Below are 20,808 nucleotides of genomic sequence, written 5' to 3' on the forward strand. Positions count from 1 at the left end.
CTTCTGAGCTTGGTTATAGAAAAAAGAACAAATGTAAAGAAGAGTAGGAATGATAAAAAGATATATCTCTATATGTAGGAAACATTCAAAGAATTTTTTCAGTTGTAAAATGAAAATAGCACCTGTTTCATAAGGGATGTTGAAAGAATTAAGAGTTAATCCATTCTGAGCACTTAAACTAGTGCAAGTGGTAAGTGCTCAAGTATTGCTTCATTATTAACTATTATAATGAAATTTTATATATAACCCTGGGGGGGACAAAAGAAAACTTGAAGTTCCAAAAATTGACCCAATAATAACAGGAAAATTTGAATTACCACAGAAGTGTGAAAGCTAATCAGAGATTTACCAAGGCACGGTGACAAGATAGCTTCACAGCTGTTTTCTCTAACCTTTAGAGAGTGCTCAAATAATTCCAGGCAGCTTTTTTTTAATAAGTCAAACTCTCTATTTTGTGAAACCAGCATAGTTTTAATACCAAAAGCAAATAAAGATAGTAATCCCCCCAAACTCCCTAATGCATAGGCAGAATTTCTAAATAGATGTTTAGAAAGTACACTATAGCACCATATCAAAAGAGTAATAAACTGTGACCAAATAAGATCTATTCCAAGTAAGAGACGATAGTTTTGTATGAAAATCATATCGCATTAGCAAATAATAGAAGAAAAAGCATATGATTATAATCAAAAGATGTTGAAAAGTCAGTTAAAGTTTACTAAGAACTCTAACAAAGAGCAAGAAGGAAATTAATTATAATAAATAAAACTAATAGCAAGTATCCTAATCTGTGAGTGACAAATCAGTAACTAGAGAGATACTTGCTCTGTTCGTATTTATTCAGTGTTACGTTAGGGGTTCTGCCAAATGCAGAATGATATTGTAATGGATATAAAACATTGAAAGAAATCATTGTATCTTTCTCCCTCTCATTATATAATTGTAGTAGAAGAAAACACAAGATATTCTAGTTTGAAAGAATTTGATACAGTGCCTAAATGCAAATTACATGTACAGAAAGCAATAACTTATGTCGATCAGCTGATGAATAGATGCAATACGGTGTATCTGTGCAGTGGAATATTACTCAAAAAGTAGTGAAGTACTAATTCATGCTACCACATGGGTTAACCTTGAAAACATGCTTAGTAAAAGAAGCCAGTCACAAAAGGCTACAGATTCACAGTTTGTATGATTTCATTTATATGAAATGTCTAAAATAGGCAAATCCATAGAAACAAAGTATGAATGAAGTGATTGCTTATCATTAGTAGAATAAATTAGGATACCTTCATACCATGGAATGAAGCTATTACAAAGAATTACTTAGAATTATGCCAGGAATGTGAGTGATATCTGCAAGATATGGTTGAGCAAGAAAAACAAAATTGAGGCAAGTGTTACGTTCAATTTTGTAAAACATGGTGATTAAATATTTGTATACATAGGACTCTGAACATAGAGAAAAATACAGAGAAATATATACTAGGCGTGAGGGGGGTGAGTGCTAAAGTGAAGGGAAAGGGAAGGAGGGTAGAGATGGAACCAAAGAAAGAAAAGGAGAAGACTTAATTTCAGAAAAGATGGTATCTCGTTTATGTAAAGTTACTTATTGAGTCTACATATTGAAAAATGAAACAATTGCATATGTAAACACCAGAACAATACAAGACGTAGAAAACCTGAACAGACCAATAGCTATGGAAGAAATTAAAGGCATAATAAAAAACCTGTCTTTATAGATTACATCTGAATTCTGTCTAATCTCTATAAAGAACTGAAAGTTCCAATTTAAACTATTCCACATCATAGACAAAGATAGAAATTTTCAAAGTATATTTTGTGAAGCTTACATAACCTTAATAATAAAACCTCAGACAGTACAACAGATGAAAGCGTTCAACTAGTTTCCCTCTTGAATACAGATGCAGATGCTTTAAATAATAAACCATAGCTAGTGTTATACTAAAATAGTCTATTAGCAAAGTTGAAATAATGATTATTAGAGTTTATCCTGGCAGTGCAGGATAAGTTCAACATTAGGAAAAATTTTTTTTAGTTTGTTTTTGTTTTGGGCTGCGTTGGTGCTGCGTTGGGTCTTTGTTGCTGTGCGCGGGCTTTCTCTAGTTGCGGCGAGCAGGGGCTACTCTTTGTTGCCGTGCGTGGGCTTCTCCTTGCCGTGGCTTCTCTTGTTGTGGAGCACAGGCTCTAGAGCGGAGGCTCAGTAGTTGTGGCGCACAGGCTTAGTTGCCCCATGGTAGGTGGGATCTTCTTGGACCGGTGCTCAAACCTGTGTCCCCTGCATTGGCAGACGGATTCTTAACCACTGCGCCACCAGGGAAGCCCAGGAAATGTTTTAAGGTAATAGATTTCATCAACACTCTAAAGGGAGAATGTTTTGTTAATAGATGCAAAAATATAAAATTTAGCCATCATGTCCAATAAAAGGTCTTATAATGGAAGAGGGAGTTTTATTTTCTAGAGCTGGTAGGCAAGGTTATTGAGACCGTCCCCATTGATTGAGGACAATTGACCATACTAGATAAATTATTAATATCCTAAAAGCATCAAAAGAGCTTAAAGATCAGAAGGAATTGCCAGGTCAAAATTTAAGGGATAGTAGGGATGATAGTTCTGTCCTGAAGGCATGTTGTTCATTTATGCAAACTTGAACTTCAATTTTAAGTCCCATCATGAGGCACAAGAGAACAGGAATCAGAGACCACTGTTTAAGGAGTCCCCTCCTACATAGGTGACCCTTCTTAGATAAAATAGGCACCTTAAAGGGCTGTATCCTTAGAATAAGAGTGATCAGAAACAAATGTAATTTGCGGCCAAATTCATATCAGACTGTGAAATTAGTGAAAGTACTTGGGATGGCAGGGGCCTAGAAAACATGCAGATTCTCTTTGGAGGAAGAAATCTTCAGGCTAGTTTTCAAAAAATTCAGGGACAGTAAGCAGTAAACAAAGTTAACCAAGTATGTGAGGAAAAAAGGACTACAAATGAAAACCAACAGAAATAGATCTACAGTGAGTTCACATAATCTATTTCTTTCTTTTTTTCTTGATCTTTATTGGAGTATAATTGCTTCACAATACTGTGTTAGTTTCTGTTGCACAACGAAGCGTATCAGCCTTATGCGTACACATGTCCCCCTATCCCCTCCCTCTTTAGCCTCCCTCCCATCCTCCCTATCCCACCCTTCTATGTCATCTCAAAGCACTGAGCCAGTCTCCCTGTGCTACGCTGCTGCTTCTCACCAGCCAGCTATTTTACATTCAGTAGTGTATATATGTCGATGCTACTCTCACTTTGCCCCAGCTTCACCCTCCAACCCCATGTCCTCAAGTCCATTTTCTGTGTCTACCTCTTTATTCCTGCCCTGCAACTACGTTCATCAGTACCTTTTTTTTTTTTTAAGATTCCATATATATGCATTAGCATACAGTATTTGTTTTTCTCTTTCTGACTTACTTCACTCTGTATGACAGACTCTAGGTCCATCCACCTCACTACAAATAACTCAATTTCATTTCTTTTTATGGCTGAGTAATATTCCATTGTATATATGTGCCACATCTTCATTATCCATTCATCTTGTCAGTGGACATTTAGGTTGCTTCCATGTCCTGGCTATTGTAAATAGTGCTGCAGTGAACATTGTGGTACATGTCTCTTTCTGAATTATGGTTTTCTCAGGGTATATGCCCAGTAGTGGGATTGCTGGGTCATATGGTAGTTCTATTTTTAGTTGTTTTTTTTTTTTTTTTTTTGTGGCACGCAGGCCTCTCACCGTTGTGGCCTCTCCCGTTGCAGAGCACAGGCTCCAGATGTGCAGGCTCAGTGGCCATGGCTTACAGGCCTAGCCGCTCCAAGGCATGTGGGATCTTCCTGGACCGGGGAACGAACCTGCATCCCCTGCATCGGCAGGCGGACTCTCAACCACTGCGCCACCAGGGAAGCCCCTATTTTTAGTTTTTTAAGGAACCTCCATACTGTTCTCCATAGTGGCTGTATCAGTTTACATTCCTACCAACAGTGCAAGAGAGTTCCCTTTTCTCCACACCCTCTCTGACATTTACTGTTTGTAGATTTTTTGATGATGGCCGTTCTGAGCGTCAAGAGGTGATACCTCATTATAGTTTTGATTTGCATTTCTCTAATATTAATTAGTGATGTTGAGCATCTTTTCATGTGCCTCTTGGCCATCTGTATGTCTTCCTTGGTGAAATGTCTGTTTAGGTCTTCCACTCATTTTTTAACTGGATTATTTGTTTTTTTGATATTGAGCTCCATGAGCTGTTTGTATATTTTGGAAGTTAATCCTTTGTTGTTTCATTTGCAAATATTTTCTACCATTCTGAGGGTTGTCTTTTTGTCTTGTTTACGGTTTCCTTTGCTGTGCAAAAGCTTTTAAGTTTAATTAAGTCCAGTTTGTTTATTTTTGTTTTTATTTCTGTTACTTTAGGAGGTGGGTCAAAAAAGATCTTGCTGTGGTTTATGTCAAAGAGTGTTTTTCCTATGTTTTCCTCTAAGAGTTTTATAGTGTCTGGTCTTACATTTAGGTCTTTAATCCACTTTGAGTTTATTTTTGTGTATGGTGTTAGGGAGTGTTCTAATTTCATTCTTGTACATGTAGCTGCCCAATTTTCCCAGCACCACTTATTGAAGAGGCTGTCTTTTCTCCATTGTATGTTCTTGCCTCCTTTGTTGTAAATTAGGTGCCCATATGTGCGTGGGTTTATCTCTGGGCATTCTATCTTGTACCATTGATCTGTATTTCTGTTTTTATGCCAGTACCATACTGTCTTGAATACTGTAGCTTTGTGGTATAGTTTGAAGTCAGGGAGCCTGATTCCTCCAACTCCGTTTTTCTTTCTCAAGATTACTTTGGCTATTCGGGGTCTTTTGTGTTTCCATACAAATTGTAAAGTTTTTTGTTCTAATTCTGTGAAGGATGCCATTGGTAGTTTGATAGGGATTGCATTGAATCTGTAGATTGCTGTATTGTGATCTGTAGATAACAATATTGATTCTTCCAATCCAAGAACATGGTATATTTCTCCATCTGTTTATGTCATTTTTGATTTCTTTTGTCAGTGTTACATAGTTTGCTGAGTACAAGTCTTTCGCCTCCTTAGGCAGGTTTATTCCTAGGTATTTTATTCTTTTTGTTGCGGTGGTAAATGGGAGTGTTTCCTTAATTTCTCTTTCTGATTTTTCGTTGTTGGTGTATAGGAATGCCAGAGATTTCTGTGCATTAATTTTGTATCCTGCAACCTTACCGAATCCATTGATTAGTTCTAGTAGTTTTCTGGTGGCATCTTAGGATTTTCTATGTATAGTATCACGTCATCTGCAAACGGTGACGGTTTTACTGCTTCTTTTCCAATTTGTATTCCTTTTCTTTCTTTTTCTTCTCTGATTGCCGTGGCTAGGACTTCCAAGACTATGTTGAATAATAGTGGCAAGAGTGGACATCCTTGTCTTGTTCCTGATCTTAGTGGAAATGCTTTCAGTTTTTCACCATTGAGTATGATGTTTGCTGTGGGTTTGTCATATTTGGCCTTTATTATGTTGAGGTAGGTTCCTTCTATGCCCATTTTCTGGAGAGTTTTTATCATAAATTGGTGTTGAATTTTGTCAAAAGCTTTTTCTGCATCTGAGATCATATGGTTTTTATTCCTTAATTTGTTAATGTGGTGTATCACATTGATTGATTTGCGTATATTGAAGAATCCTTGCATCCCTGGGATAAATCCCACTTGATCATGGTGATCCTTTTAATGTGCTGTTGGATTCTGTTTGCTAGTATTTTGTTCAGGATTTTTGTATCTATGTTCATCAGTGATATTGGTCTATAATTTTCTTTTTTTGTGTTATATTTTTCTGGTTTTGGTATCAGGGTGATGGTGGTTTCGTAGAATGAATTTGGGAGTGTTTCTCCCTCTGCAGTTTTTTGGAAGAGTTTGAGAAGGATCGGTATTAGCTCTTCTTTACATGTTTGATAGAATTCGCCTGTGAAGCCATCTGGTCCTGGACTTTTGTTTGTTGGAATATTTTTAATTATGTTTTCAATTTAATTACTTATGTTAGGTCTGTTTATATTTTCTAATTCTTCCTGGTTCAATCTTGTAAAATTGTACCTTTCCAAGAATTTGTCCATTTCTTCATGGTTGTCCATTTTATTGGCATATAGTTGTTTGTAGTAGTCTTTTATAAAACTTTGTATTTCTCCAGTGTCAGTTGTGATTTCTCTTTTTTCATTTCTAATTTTATTGATTTGTGTCCTCTCCCTTTTTTCTTGATGAATCTGGCTAAGGGTTTATCAATTATGTTTATCTTCTCAAAGAGCCAGGTTTTAGTTTTATTGATCTTTGCTGTTGTTTTCTTTGTTTATATTTCATTTATTTCTGCTCTGATCTTTATGATTTCTTTCCTTCTACTGACTTTGGGTTTTCTTTGTTCTTCTTTCTCTAGTTGTTTTAAGTATAGGGTTAGATTGTTTATTTGAGATTTTTCTTGTTTCTTGAGGCGAGATTGAATTGCTATAAACTTCCCTCTTAGAACTACTTTTGCTGCATCCCATAGGTTTAGGGTTGTCGTGTTTTTGTTGTCATTTGTTTCTATGTATTTTTTAATTTCTTCTTTGATTTCTTCAGTGATCTCTTGGTTATCGACTAGCGCAGTGTTTAGCCTCCATGTATTTGTGTTTTTACAGGTTTTTCCCTGTAATTGATTACCAATCTCATAGTGTTGTGGTCAGAAAAGATGCATGCTATGATTTCAATTTTCTTAAATTTTCCGAGGCTTGATTTGTGACCCAAGATGTGATCTGTCCTGGAGGATGTTCCATGTCCACTTGAGAAGAAAGTGTATTCTGCCACTTGTGGGTGTAGTGTTCTATAAATATCCATTAGATCTGTCTGATCTATTGTGTCATTTAAAGCTTGTGTTTCCTTCTTTATTTTGTTTGGATGATCTGTCCATTGGTGTAAGTGGGGTGTTAAAAGTCCCCTACTATTATTGTGTTACTGTCGATCTCTCCTTTCATGGTTGTTAGCATTTGCCTTATGTATTGAAGTGCTCCTATGTTGGGTGCATAAACATTTATAATTGTTATATCTTATTCTTAGATTGATCCTTTGATCATTATGTAGTGTCCCTCCTTAGCCCTGTTAACAGTCTTTATTTTAAAGTCTATTTTATCTGATACGAGTATTGCTACTTCAGCTTCCTTTTGATTTCCATTTGCATGGGATATCTTTTTCCATCCCTTCACTTTCAGTCTGTATGTGTCCCTAGGTCTGAAGTGGGTCTCTTGTAGACAGCATATATATGGGTCTTGTTTTTGTATCCATTCAGCCAGTCTGTGTCTTTTGGTTGGGGCATCTAATCTGTTTACATTCAGGTTTATTGTTGATATGTATGTTCCTATTACCATTCTCTTAATTGTTTTGGGTTTGTTTTTGTGGGGTTTTTTCTTCTCTTGTGTTTCCCACTTAGAGAAATTTCTTTAGCATTTGTTGTAAAGCTGGTTTGATGGTGCTGAATTCTCTTAGCTTTTGTTTGTCTGAAAAGCTTTTGACTGCTCCGTAGAATCTGAATGAGATCCTTGCCTTGGTTGTAGGTTTTTCTCTTTCATTACTTTAAGTATATTCTGCCACTCCCTTCTGGCCTTCAGAATTTCCGCTGAAAAATCAGCTGATAACCTTATAGGGATTCCTTTGTATGTTATTTTTTGTTTTTCCCTTGCTGCTTTTAATATTTTTTCTTTGAATTTAATTTTTGTTAGTTTGGTTAATATGTATCTTGGTGTGTTTTTCCTAGGGTTTATCCTGTATGGGACTCTCTGTGCTTCCTGGACTTGGGTGACTATTTCCTTTCCCATGTTAGGGAAGTTTTCCACTATAATCTCTTCAAATATTTTCTCAGACCCTTTCTTTTTCTCTTCTTCTTCTGGGACCCCTGTAATTCGAATGTTGGTGCATTTAGTATTGTCCCAGAGGTCTGTGAGATTGTCTTCAATTCTTTTCATTCTTATTTCTTTATTCTGCTCCTCAGCAGTTATTTCCACCATTTTGTCTTCCAGCTCACTTATTCATTCTTTTGCCTCAGTTATTCTGTTACTGATTCCTTCTAGTGTATTTTTCATTTCATTTATTGTGTTGTTCATCTCTGTTTGTTTGTTCTTTAGTTCTTCTAGATCTTTGTTAAACATTTCTTGTATTTTCTCAATCGTGCCTCCATTCTGTTTCCGAGATTCTGGATCTTCTTTACTGTCATTACTCTGAATTCTTTTTCAGGTAGATTGACTTTTTCCTCTTCATTTATTTGGTCTTATAGGTTTTTACCTTGCTCCTTCATCTGTGACATATGTTTTTGCACCCTCTCTCTCTTTTTTTTTTTTTTTTATGAGTGCGATTGTGATCCTGTCTTAATGGTGGTTTGGCCTGAGGCTTCTAACACTGCGGTTTGTAGGCTGTTGGGTAGAGCTGGGTCTTGGTGCTGAGATGCGGAACTCCGTGAGACCTCACTCTGATGAATGTTCCCTGGGGTCTGAGGTTCTCTGCTAGTCCAGTGGTTCAGCCTCAGAGCTCCCACCACAGGAGCTTCAGCCCGACCCCAGGCTTGTGAACCAAGATCCTGCAAGCTGCCTGGGGCACGGTTGGGGCGGTGGGAACCACAACAATAACAAAGTAAAAAATAAAATTAGACTAGGAAACTAACAGATGTTAGGAAGAATATAAAAATAAAAATATAGATGAAACAACAGCTGGAAGGTACATCAGTACCACAGTAGTAAAAAGGAGGGGGGAAAAGGAAAAAAAGTGGGGGGGAGGCCTTGGCTGTGGAGGGCGGGGCCTAAGCAAGGGTGAGGTTTGGGCGGTGGGTGGGGCCAATGCTCAGGACCCACAGGGCTGGAAAAGGCCCTGTGGGGGGTGGGGCTTAGGCTCAAGAAACAGAAAGAACCCAGGTATGCCCCCCACTTCTGGTCTCAGAGGGCAGGGGACCTCACCTGGGAGTCCAGAAGGCTTCCTGGGCTCGAGTGGGTGGGGCAAACTCCCTCCCACCTCTCCTCCTCTGGTCTGGGAGGGCCCCTCCCACCTGCCTCTCCTGATCTCCCTGGCCTGAGGGGCACTGATCCTGTCTGGCCTGCATTTCTCCTCCCCACTCAGTCCCCCTACATCCTACTAGTTCACTTTGGGGTTCCTCCCATCTCCTTGGCCATCAGAGTCCCCCACCAGCAGCTGGCAGGTGCCCTAGTTGTGGGGAGATGCTAGCTCCGCATATTCCCACACAGCCATCTTCTGCGTTTGTTCCACATAACCTATTTCAAACAGCATAATTAATGGTAAAACTTTGAGTGCTTTGAGTGTTGTCTTTTAGAAATAAGTACTGAAACATTTATGAAGTGATAGGTTCCTAGGATTTGCTTCAGCAAAGTACAGGAAGGGGAGAAGTTGATGGGAGTGGATTGGATATATGGTTTTGTGGTTTTGGAGGCTATATGCTAGATATGGGGGTTCAGTATACTGGTATTGAACATGTTTGAAATTCCCCATAATAAATATGCAAATAAGAAAGTAAAATTGAAAAATCAAAATAATACAAAGGAAGTTAAGAATCTTTAAAAGATGTTCAAGCCCTCTATGTAGAAGATTGTAAAACTGTCTAAATACTAAAAGATTTGGCTTGAAAGATCAAAATTTGTAAAAACTGTCTGCTTTCAAAACTGACATACAGGGTGAGTAGAATTAGTGTACTCCCAAGTAAATTTCCAGTTAAGTTTTTTGATGTTACTTGAGAAGCTGATTCTGCAATTTCTATGACATTTTAAAGGACCTGGGATTATCCAGAGCAGGGAAAAGCAGAGTATTGCTGGCTGTTTTTGTAGAGTCTTATTGGAATACAACTATGCTTATTTATTTATCTGTCATTTGTGGCTGCTTTGTGCAGGGACCAGGATGGCCCACAAGCTTAAAGTATTTACTTTTCTGGCCCTATATGAAATAGTTGGCCAACTAACGCTCTGGTCTAGAATCTCTAAGGCCACTTGGTCCTCAGAGTATGTCTTGGATCAGCTGATCATCATCAGCAGCATCACCTAGACATTTGTTAAAAATGCAGATTCTCAGACTATACAATAGACTTACTAGGTAAGGGATCCAGCAATCTGTTTTAACCCAGGTGATTCTAATGCACACTACAATTAAGAGAACCTCTGGTGTATAATTCTGAAGTAGAACAAGGTGGGTAGAGTAGCTCTTCCAATTATTAGGACTAATTATAAAGCTATATGAAGGTATTTTTGCCAGAGTAATTAAATATGCTAGTGAAATAGAATATAAGCTCAGAGATAAACTAACAGATTTAAGAATACTTTATATGTGATATATAACTGCAGATGAGTTGGGAGAAGACAGAATTTTTAATAAATGATGCTGGGACAATTAGATATCCAAATGAAAACATGAAACTGGATCCTTTATCTCATACCATCTACAAATGTTAGTTCCAGGTAGATTAAAGATGTAAATGTTAATGGCAATATAAGCTTTTAAGAAAGTAAAATGGGAATGGCTTCATGACCTTAAGTAGGGAAGGCTTTCTTTAAGACATAGGAAAAGCACTAACTATACGGAGAACTGTTGATAAATTAAAGAACTTATGTTCATTGTGAGAAATAGACTTAGACATATATTTTGGTCACTTAATTTTTGGCAAAAATGCCAAGGGAATTCCAGGAGAGAAAGGAAGGTCTTTTTCAGTAATGGTGTGAAAACAACTGGATATCTATGTGGATAAATTTGAACCTTGGCTCCTACTTCATATAGTACACAAAAATAAAGTTGGTTTCTAGATTTAAATGTGAAAGATAAAGAAAATAAAATAAAAGAGATGTCTTCATAAGGTAAGCAAAGATTTCTTAAACAGGATATATGAAGGTACTAGCTGCTTGGTAAAACACCAACATACTGGATTTCATTAAAATAAAAAATTTCTGCTCATCCAAAAGCCAGTATTTTAAAGGTGAAAAAGCAAGCCACTGTCTGGAAGAAAATATTCTCAATACTATTTCTGAGAAGGGAGTAGAATCCAGAACATTAAAGATTTTGTATACATATCCATTAAAATCAGATCTAAGATAGGTGCCTGTGAGCATCATTTTTGAAGGTTCTTCATTAGTAACGCAGAAAGACGAGTAATAATTGTGTTGAGTCTTAGCAAATATAGTTGTATACATAGAAAAGGAGATTGTAATTTTTAAAAGTACTAGAATTAAAAAATTGGATAACGTTGTTAGATTCGAGAAACATAAAATTAGTAACTTTTCTCATTACTAGCACTTAACCAATTTGACGTGGGGACTTCCCTGGCGATCCAGTGGTTAAGACTCTGAGCTTCCACTGCAGGGGGCAAGTGTTTGATCCCTGGTTGGGGGACTAAGATCCCACATGCCATGTGGTATGGCCAAAAAAGAAAAAGAAAGAAGAAAAAAGGCAGTTTGACATGGAAATAGAGAAAAATAATCTATCAGCAATATAACAAAGTCTACAAACTTACAAAAGAATTTTGAGGAATAAATTTAATAAGAATAATATAATCTTTATGAAGAAAACTAATTTCTTGAAGGTACAGTACTGTAGTAGTGAACATGTAATGACATGTATTCCAATGAAAAGCTGTAATATAAAATTATGTCCTTTGTAAAATAACATTTAATACAATTAATATAAATTAGGATTCCAGTGGGTTTTGAAACTGGATAAAATTACTTAAGGTTATTTACATACGAATAAATGTGTGAAAATGGCCCAAAAATAAAATGAAAAGAAAGTATGGTAATGAGAAGAATTTGTCTTACTAGCTACTAACTTTTCTAGTAAGATACTAGAATTGACACAGCACAAATTTGGCAGGAAATAGATCCAGGTATGTTTGGGAAGTTATTGATGGAAAAAAGATGTATTTCCGTTTAGAGGAAAAGGGAGGGTTTATTTACCATTAAATAAAGGGTTTAACAGAAGATAAAACATGAACTGGGAAAATATTTTTGTTCCACGTATCTCTAATTAGAAAGCCAAACTATAATGTTAATGGACAACCTTGTAGAAAGTGGGCAGTGAGCAAGGCTATAGATTATTTACATAAATATGTAATGGTTAAACATATTAAAAGATGTTGAACCTTTCTAATCAGAGAAATGCAAATTTAAAGCAAGCCGGTTGTGATATTGTTTTTTTTCACCTCCCCCATTCTTCTAGTAGGTAAGCATGCTTGTAATGCAAATACATCTACCTGGAATGGAGATGCTGGGAGTCCTATTGTTACTGTTGGGATTGTGACTTAATCCATCCAGACTTTTGCTAAAGTTTAAAATACATTCACCCCTTTACCCAGTCACCCCTATGAAATAAATGAAACTAATATGTAAGGATATATGTTCAGTGACATTTTTTATGGTTGTATTTGAATTGGTAAAAAGAGTGAATACAACTTGAATGTCCACTAGTATATAAATGATAGGACTGTGTTAAAGTGATGAGTGTACTTGAAATATCTTGTTAGTGTCAGAAAGAATGAATTGCTTTTAATTTCCTTGAAGAGATATCTACAATATTAATTGAAAAAAGTAAGTTGCAGGGTAATATCTCATTTCTGTTAAGAACAAAACCAAACATGACAATAGTTCATGGATAATCATGCTAGCATATGTTTATATACTCATGGAGAATGATGTGGGAGAACACATTATTAATATTGATTTCTTCCAGATAGGTAGGGTGGGAATAAAACTGGCCAGGAGAGAAGGAAATTATTTAACTTTTTAAAAATGCTATCAATACTTTACATTGTTTCACTAGTTGCAATTAAACAAAGTTTTTTTTTCTGTTGAATGTCACCAGGTCATTAGAAGATATGTTTCATTTTTCCAAATGTCCTCTTTAGAAAAATTTTCTGCTCTTAAGAGCAGGCTAGAAGAGTTAATATAGCAATTCATTATTCTCCTGGACTTTTTAAGTCTTTTTGAGGGAAGACTTTAGACCCAGGTCACTGGGTATCATATAGTACTCTTGAAACAATCACCTTTCTTTTCTTTTGATAAGAATATTTTGGTTGAAACTGTAGTACATTGTGAAAATATGTGCAGCGAAGAGGAGAATCAATAAATGCCCAGATCTTAATTTTTAATAGTTGATGTTTTATCCAAACAGTTAAAACTTCTAATGTTCTGTTTTTCTTTCCTAATAGCTCCATCAGGGCACCGTTCCTGTTTCTTACACAGTAACAACAGTGGCACCACATGGGATTCCCCTCTGCACAGGCCAGCACATCCCTGCTTGCAGTACACAACAGGTCCCAGGATGCTCTGTGGTTTTCAGTGGACAGCACCTCCCTGTCTGTAGTGTGCCTCCTCCAGTAAGTCTGTGCAGTCCTTCTTTAGAGTGGCTAAATGTGTTATATAAGCAAAACCTGAGAGACTTGTACCTTTTCAGTTTCAAGTAAAAAAGGCAATTTTATTGCAACAGAAATTTCAATAGCACCTGTACAGTAGCAGTTTAATAAAATTAGCTTTAAAACTTGATAACGTTTTTACATTAATTAAATTACACATATTTTAATATCCTTTGAAGGTCAAAGCATGTTCCTCACATATCAGCACTTTATAATTAAACCTTGATAAAGACTGGGCTTGGGGTTTTAACATAGGATATTGGACTGGTTAGTAATAAAGTCTCAGAGACTTTAGTGATCAACATTAATAGTCTCAGCACTTACTGGGTTTTAACAGGCACTTTGAATACTTGGTCTTACTTATTCCTCACTATAGGAAGCCTGATGAAACTGAAAATGACTTGCTTAATATCATAAAGAAAAATTAGCTAGAGAAAACAGGGGTTCACGCTCACTTCTTTCTGCCTCTTACAAGCTATGCTTTATCCTTTACCAGCCCCCAGTCTATCCTCCTTATTTCAAAAATGAGGTTGCTGAAAACCAGAGGATTTAAATGACTTGTCGAAGGTCAATAATGTCTTCAAAGTAAATCACTTTGCTAAATCTTAATATAATCCTAATATCCGTGTTTGAATTTGAGATTAAAACAAACACATACATACAAATACCAACACCAATTTAACAGATTAATTTACCCATGCTTGGTTTCTCAGTAATAGATTATAGAACCAGTGTTCTAAATTAGCAGACTAAAATATTGAGAGACCGTAAAGCATTTAGTTGTGAGTTGGGCTCTTAGAAATAAAATCTACAAGATTGAAAAGGAGAGCTTCTTGGAAAGTAGTAGTATCTGCTGTATTTTAAACCAAGTGGAAAGAGATTCCTCTTCTGTGCAGCACTTTCCCTCCATTTCATAGGTGTTACAAAAGCTTAAGTAAAAGGTACGTGTTTTGACTGGTTTATAAGAACTATATAAGATCCAGAATAATTACTAGTTACCATTATTTTACTAACAGATGCAAAATACACTAGTATTTCATTGTTAATATAGGTTATTAAAACGTTTTGGTATGATTTTTGGGAGGGATATGGCAGTAACATTTTAATCTCACTGTATAGGTTTTTTAAAATTAATTATATATTCTAATACTTTTAACAAAAAATAATGGTTTCTCTTACAGATGCTTCAAGCATGTTCAGTTCAGCACTTACCAGTACCATACGCTGCGTTTCCACCCCTTATTTCTAGCGATCCATTTCTTTTACATCCTCCTCACCTTTCTCCCCATCATCCTCCTCATTTGCCACCTCCAGGCCAGTTTGTCCCTTTTCAAACACAGCAGTCACGATCGGTAGGTATCTCTACTCTTACTTATATCCTTAACTTTCACAGAATGTTTAGACCTAAAAGACAGATTAATTCAGTAGATGTAAGTTGTTACCATTTAAAAATTATAACTTAGGCACTTCTGTGGTTCTTAAAAGAATTAAGGAATCCCCACTGATACAAATATATATAGATATAATTTATCTAGAATTATCTTGGCTTCTTAAGTTTTTCTAGTTATTTTATATGTCACTTATCTAATCAAATTTATTCTTTCATATCTGCAGTCCTTTGGGAAGTAAATGTAAAAAAAATACAGTCTGGTTTTTCCTTTCATGTGTTTCTAAAATGGAAAATGAAAATATTATAGAATTATTTATACTCGTTAGAATAATATTTATATTCATTTAGGCAAGTAAATTAATCCTTTGAACCTCAACTGTTTTTTCCAAAGGCTGGTTTTCTACTGTGTTTTGATGAAAAGTATATGAGATAGTCTATTAATATAGTTAACTCTCCTGGGGATGGAATGTAGCTGAGAGGCATGTTATTTCACCGGGCTGGAAGAGGTAAGCACTGTATCAGTGGAAGGAAAGACACAGGAAGAAGACCCCATTGTTTTTTTGGACAGGCCAAGTTGAACCATCTGAACCATCAGGCATTAAGGGAGAATAGGGGAAAGAACATATAGAAATGGTTAGAGTGGAACTGGAGTGGAAATGGTTGGCCCTGTGAAAGGAGCTTGACGGTTACTCTAGCAGAGCCTGACCATCCTTTACTTAGGATTTATGCCCCATGCTCGGTCTCAGGCAGAGGTGAGAGGTGAGGTTACCTGGCTAATCTGAAAAGTTAAAGTTATTCCTACCAAAAAATCTTTTATTAGAATCAGGATAGGATTCATGCCAGGATGTTCCTTAGGAAGCTTTTCCCGTACCTGGGAATTCAAGGTTAAAACTAAATTTAGTCATCATACAAGCATACATAAACTTCCTCAATCAAGCGTACATAAGCTTCCAAAGTAAAGTGTTAGCAGTTACTTGTATTTGAATACTGTGTTGCCATTTTCTAACTGTGGAAAGAAGTTAGACTAACATTTAAGAATGTATGTTCCCAAGAGAATCAAAATGAAAATATTATCCCCAAAATGTCCTAATAGCCAAAAAGTGGAAACAGTCCAAAAGTCCATTAACTGATGAATGGATAAAGCATGGCATATCTACAGTTGATTATTATTCAACTATAAAAAGGAATGAAGTACTAATACACAAACTACACAAACACAAGATGGATAAACCTTGAAAACATTCTGCTAAGTGAAAGGAGCCAGATACAAGGGCCACATAGTATATGATTCCATATATATGAAATATCCAGAATAAGCAAATCTGTAGCAAATGTGCTTTGCATAGCACTGTGTGCTTTTTGAGCATTGTCTCAGTGTTCACAACACACTTTTTAAGTAGGCTGTGAACATATCAGTTCTGTAGATGATAGTATTGAGGTTCAGATTATAAGTAATTTATATATAAGCCACATGGCTCATTAGTTGCAGTACCAAGAGTTTGTCTAATGCCAAAGCCTGTAAACTTTCTACTATAGTGTACAGCCTGCTGTGTTCTATTCCATTTAGCCTTATTTAGTTCTCATTTACAATATGTACTGTTTGATTTCATCTGTTAAAGGTTGTTTCTGAAAACCTGATGTAGGTCAGTGTGCCATGACTAAAAAAGTAATATTAACTTTCATATAATTGGCTTACTACATGACTTTTTGTCTTTCCTTCTGTCATTTTTAAAGAACGTTCAAATAGTGAAAGAAATATTTAATAACATGTTTGAGAGATTTTCTTACTGAAATTCAGTTAAAGGCAGTAAGATTTTACTATAGGCTGTATGTCCACATGTATGAATTTAGATTGATGTAAACATCAAGAAATGCATGACCATAAAGATGTATTTTGGGGTTTTTGATTTTTGTTACTATAAAGCACAATCTTTTTAAATATTGGAAGTATATTAGTTTGCTTTTTCCCACCCCTCAGCCTCTGCAAAGGATAGAAAACGAAGTGGAACTCTTAGGAGAACATCTTCCTGTAGGAGGTTTTACTTACCCGCCATCAGCCCATCCCCCAACATTGCCTCCATCAGCTCCTTTGCAGTTCTTAACACATGATCCTTTGCATCAGGAGGTTTCCTTTGGAGTAGTAAGTTTTCATTCATTGTTATTAATTTATTACTTGATTACTTGTTTTGAGTTCTGTTTCTTTTTTTTTTTTAATATTTATTTATTTATTTGGCTGCACCAGGTCTTAGTTGCAGCATGCGGGATCTTTAATTGTGGCATGTGGGATCTAGTTCCCTGACAAGGGATGGAACCCGGGCCCCCTGCATTGGGAGCACGGAGTCTTGACCACTGGGCAACCAGGGAAGCCCCTCGAGTTCTGTTTCAGTATAACTCTACATGTTTAGAATTTTAAATGTATTCTTGCAGTCAGTTGGAAAATTATATTTAGAAGTACACCTAAGTGTACGTTTTAAACAAGCTGTCGCATCTGTGTTAACATTTAAGAAATACTAAATACCACTTGAACAGTAAACTTCCTAGGTTTTTAAAAAGAGACTTTATTCGACAGCTTAAAAAGTTGTGAACGTAGAATGATTTAAAATTGTTTTACCATTTTTTTCTCTACAGTCTTACCCTCCATTTATGCCTCGGAGGCTCACAGGACGTAGTAGATATCGATCCCAGCAGCCAATACCACCTCCCCCTTATCATCCCAGCTTACTGCCATATGTGTTGTAAGTTCTGTCTTTTTTATTTTAATGAGTTCTGAATTTTGACATCCTTGAGATTCTCTTTCCTTTATGAACATTTCTGTGTGGTATATATTTAATTTAGAGTGTGTTAGATATTTGTTTTTATTTAACAATATTAAGAGGTCCCCCCCTCTTTCAATTGTTAAGAGGTTGGGGTCGGGGGGACCATTTAAGGGTGAAAGAAAGAGCAAGGACAAGGTAGAAGTTGGGGGGCGTGGGGGAGAAATTTGTGAGCCAGAAGATAGGTTTAACGAATCAAAAGATAGAGAAGTTTAAATTTTTTGCCTCTTTTACGGCTGGCATCACTTGCCACCTTCTTTTGGTTATCGAGCATTTGATGATGCTACTTCTCTCAGAGGAAGAGGGAGAAAGAAGTTGTATTTTTGTGCCTTAGAAATACTCTTCTAGGATTAAGTTTGTAACAGAAACACCCATAGCTTAAATATGACAATTCTTTATTTCTTTCTCATGTAATAAAGTCTAGAAGTAGGCAGTTCAAACATGGTTTGTTAGCTCCATAACCCTGAGGAATGATTCTACTATCTTCAGAATTTTATGGCTTCCTCTGCATGATATAAGATGACTCCTCAGGCTCTAGCCATTACATCCACATTCCAGCTAGCAAAAATGAAGATGGATCTCTCTGCCTACCTGCCTCCTCTCAAGGATACTTCCTAGAAATTGCATGTATGACTCCTGCCTACGCCCCATTGGCCAGAATTTAGTCTCATGTCTGTAACTACCTTCTAGGAAGGCTGGGGAATGTTGTCTTTATACCAGAGGGCCATGTGCCTGTATCATACTATTTTGATAATTGTAGCTTTATTGTAAGTCTTAAAATCAGATGGTATAAATCTCCCAACTTCATTCTTAAACTGATTTTATTTAAAGTCTTTTTCATGTCCATATAAATTTTAAAATCAGCAATCAGTTTCTACTTTTAAAAAGTTGGCATTGTGGTAGGGATTACATGAAATCTGTAGGTGAGTTTTGGAAGAGAATTGACATCTTTAACAGTATTGAGTCTTCTGGCCTACTTATATGGTATATTTCTCTATTCATCTTTTAAAATTTATCCTAGCAGTATTTTTACAGTTTATATTATACAGGTCTTGCACATGTTTAGTTAAATTCATCCATAATGTTTCATGTTTTTTTATGCTGTTGTGAATGGCATTTTTTTAATGTCAGTTTTTAATTGTTTATTACTAGTGAAGTCAGTTTCTTTAAAAGGTTGTCACTGATCAACACTGACCATTCTTTATCCATTTAGCACTGGCCTTGTTCTTCTCATCCTGTTCATTGAAATAATGTATTAATGCATTATCAATGCTTGTGTTGCTTATTTTCATTGCAGATCAATGCTTCCAGTGCCACCTGCAGTGGGCCCAACTTTCAGCTTTGAACTGGATGTGGAAGATGGAGAAGTAGAAAATTACGAGGTTAGTAGGTGAAATGTGAATTAATTTGGGGAATTTTGTACGCATAAAAATATTGTGCTACTCAACTCATTGATGTAATTAAACATTTATTAGGTAAATCCATTGTATATTTCAAGATACAGATGTGGGCTTCCCTGGTGGTGCAGTTGGTTGGGGGTCCGCCTGCCGATGCGAGGGACACGGGTTCGTGCCCCGGTCCGGGAAGATCCCACATGACGCGGAGCGGCTGGACCTGTGAGCCATGGCCGCTGGGCCTGCACGTCCGGAGCCTGTGCTCCGTGGCGGAAGAGGCTGCAGGAATGAGAGGCCTACGTATCACAAAAAAAAAGAAAAAAAAGATACAAATGTGTCAAAAATACTGTTCATCCTTAAAGATATTTCAGCATGTACCACACAGTTATGATAACAAAATAGACTTTGGTGCTCTATTAGAATTACATACAATTCCTGTGAAAGAATGTAAAAGAAAATGGTGAATTATGAGTGGATGTTCTGAAACCATGCCAGTTCTGAACTATGGGAACTGCAAATAGAAAAGAGTACATCTTGAAAGACATTTTAACACTGGAATCAACAGGATTTGATCATTGAATGGTTTGTGGTAGTGTCAGGGTTATAAGTGGGAAGGTCGCAAGAGAAGATGCTTTGCAAAAGGACTACAATAGCTAGTGCAGAAGGCAAACTCAAAGATGATGGGGCAAATAGACAGTGTTGACATTGTCATATTATTTGAGGTTAGGAATAGGACAGTCAGTTAAGGGTTGGAAGGCACATTTGGATTTGGAAATGTTGAATGTGAGTGACTATGTGACTGTTTTTGTACTGCCTTACCCCAGCCTCACTCTATTTATGAGTCTCTATTTATGCAGTATGAATACTGGAACAGGGTTTTTTGGTTCATTTTTTTAGGTGAATTGAACCTGGGAACAGGGAGGAAAGACACATATGCAAACACAGTCTTGCAGCACCTTTTTTTTTTGCATGTGGAAGAGATCAGGCCAAATGCTATCTATGTCCTTTTGTAATTTTTAAAATGCCATTATGTTACTTTCTGCATACAGTCACAATGCAGTGTCCTTTGGATTGCATTCTCAGATTTCTTGAGAAAGGGGCTATAATAATTTCCTGTTTCTACACTGTTTATGCTAGTTTTGTACAGAGTAGTAAGAAAAGGAGTTGGTTATCCTTTAGGCATTCTGTATTAAAATTAAGTCATAAGTCATGTTGCTGAAAAGGACAGCTCTTTGTTAAATCATATACATATCAGTGAAAAAACAGTGATACATACCATCCTAGTATAAGAAAAATATTTTGTGTTTGGCATTGGAGTCCCTTTCTTGTTTTTTTTAATTTTAATTTTAATTTTTATCTTTTGGCCCCGCCATGTGGCAGCAGGATCTTAGTTCCCTGACCAGGGATCAAACCTGCGCCCCTGCAGTGGAAGCGTGGAGTCTTAACCACTGGACTGCTAGGGAAGTCCCAGGAGTCCCTTTCTAAATTGTATTTTGGGTTGACTATGTTTAATCTTCTGCAAAGTCATACTTTAATCCAGTCAATAGTCTTGTTTACTTTTCTGGTTTTGTCTCATAGTATACATGCCTACAACACACCCTAGTCCAGAGTACTCACCACTTTTTGAGTCTGCCCTATACATCCTTGCTTCAGTGCCTTTATTCCCCTTGATTCTTCTGCTTAAGAACTTTTCCCCCTTCCTGCACATGGCCATCTTTCAAGAACCAGTTAAAAACCTGCTACCTCT

The 20,808-nt window shown here is 36.6% G+C and overlaps 1 protein-coding gene across 11 annotated transcripts in view; it reads left to right on the forward strand.

Moving 5' to 3' along the window:
• The window catches only part of RNF38 (ring finger protein 38), a 124,333-nt gene that overhangs the window by 95,157 nt on the left and 8,368 nt on the right, over window positions 1-20,808 (forward strand). For 10 of the 11 annotated variants that reach the window (XM_027105503.1, XM_027105505.1, XM_027105506.1 and 7 more), the window contains 5 exons: window positions 13,261-13,428; window positions 14,646-14,816; window positions 16,833-16,994; window positions 17,483-17,589; window positions 18,965-19,049. In XM_027105503.1, coding sequence (XP_026961304.1) covers window positions 13,261-13,428; window positions 14,646-14,816; window positions 16,833-16,994; window positions 17,483-17,589; window positions 18,965-19,049 — 693 coding nt within the window. Of the gene's footprint in view, window positions 1-13,260; window positions 13,429-14,645; window positions 14,817-16,832; window positions 16,995-17,482; window positions 17,590-18,086; window positions 18,922-18,964; window positions 19,050-20,808 lie in introns of those variants that run through there. The other variant, XM_027105508.1, reaches the window with a different exon arrangement.

The sequence above is a fragment of the Aethalodelphis obliquidens genome, unplaced genomic scaffold (genome assembly GCF_003676395.1).
Source record: "Aethalodelphis obliquidens isolate GAN/ISIS:26980383/991018 unplaced genomic scaffold, ASM367639v1 scaffold7, whole genome shotgun sequence".
Lineage (NCBI taxonomy): Eukaryota > Metazoa > Chordata > Mammalia > Artiodactyla > Delphinidae > Aethalodelphis > Aethalodelphis obliquidens.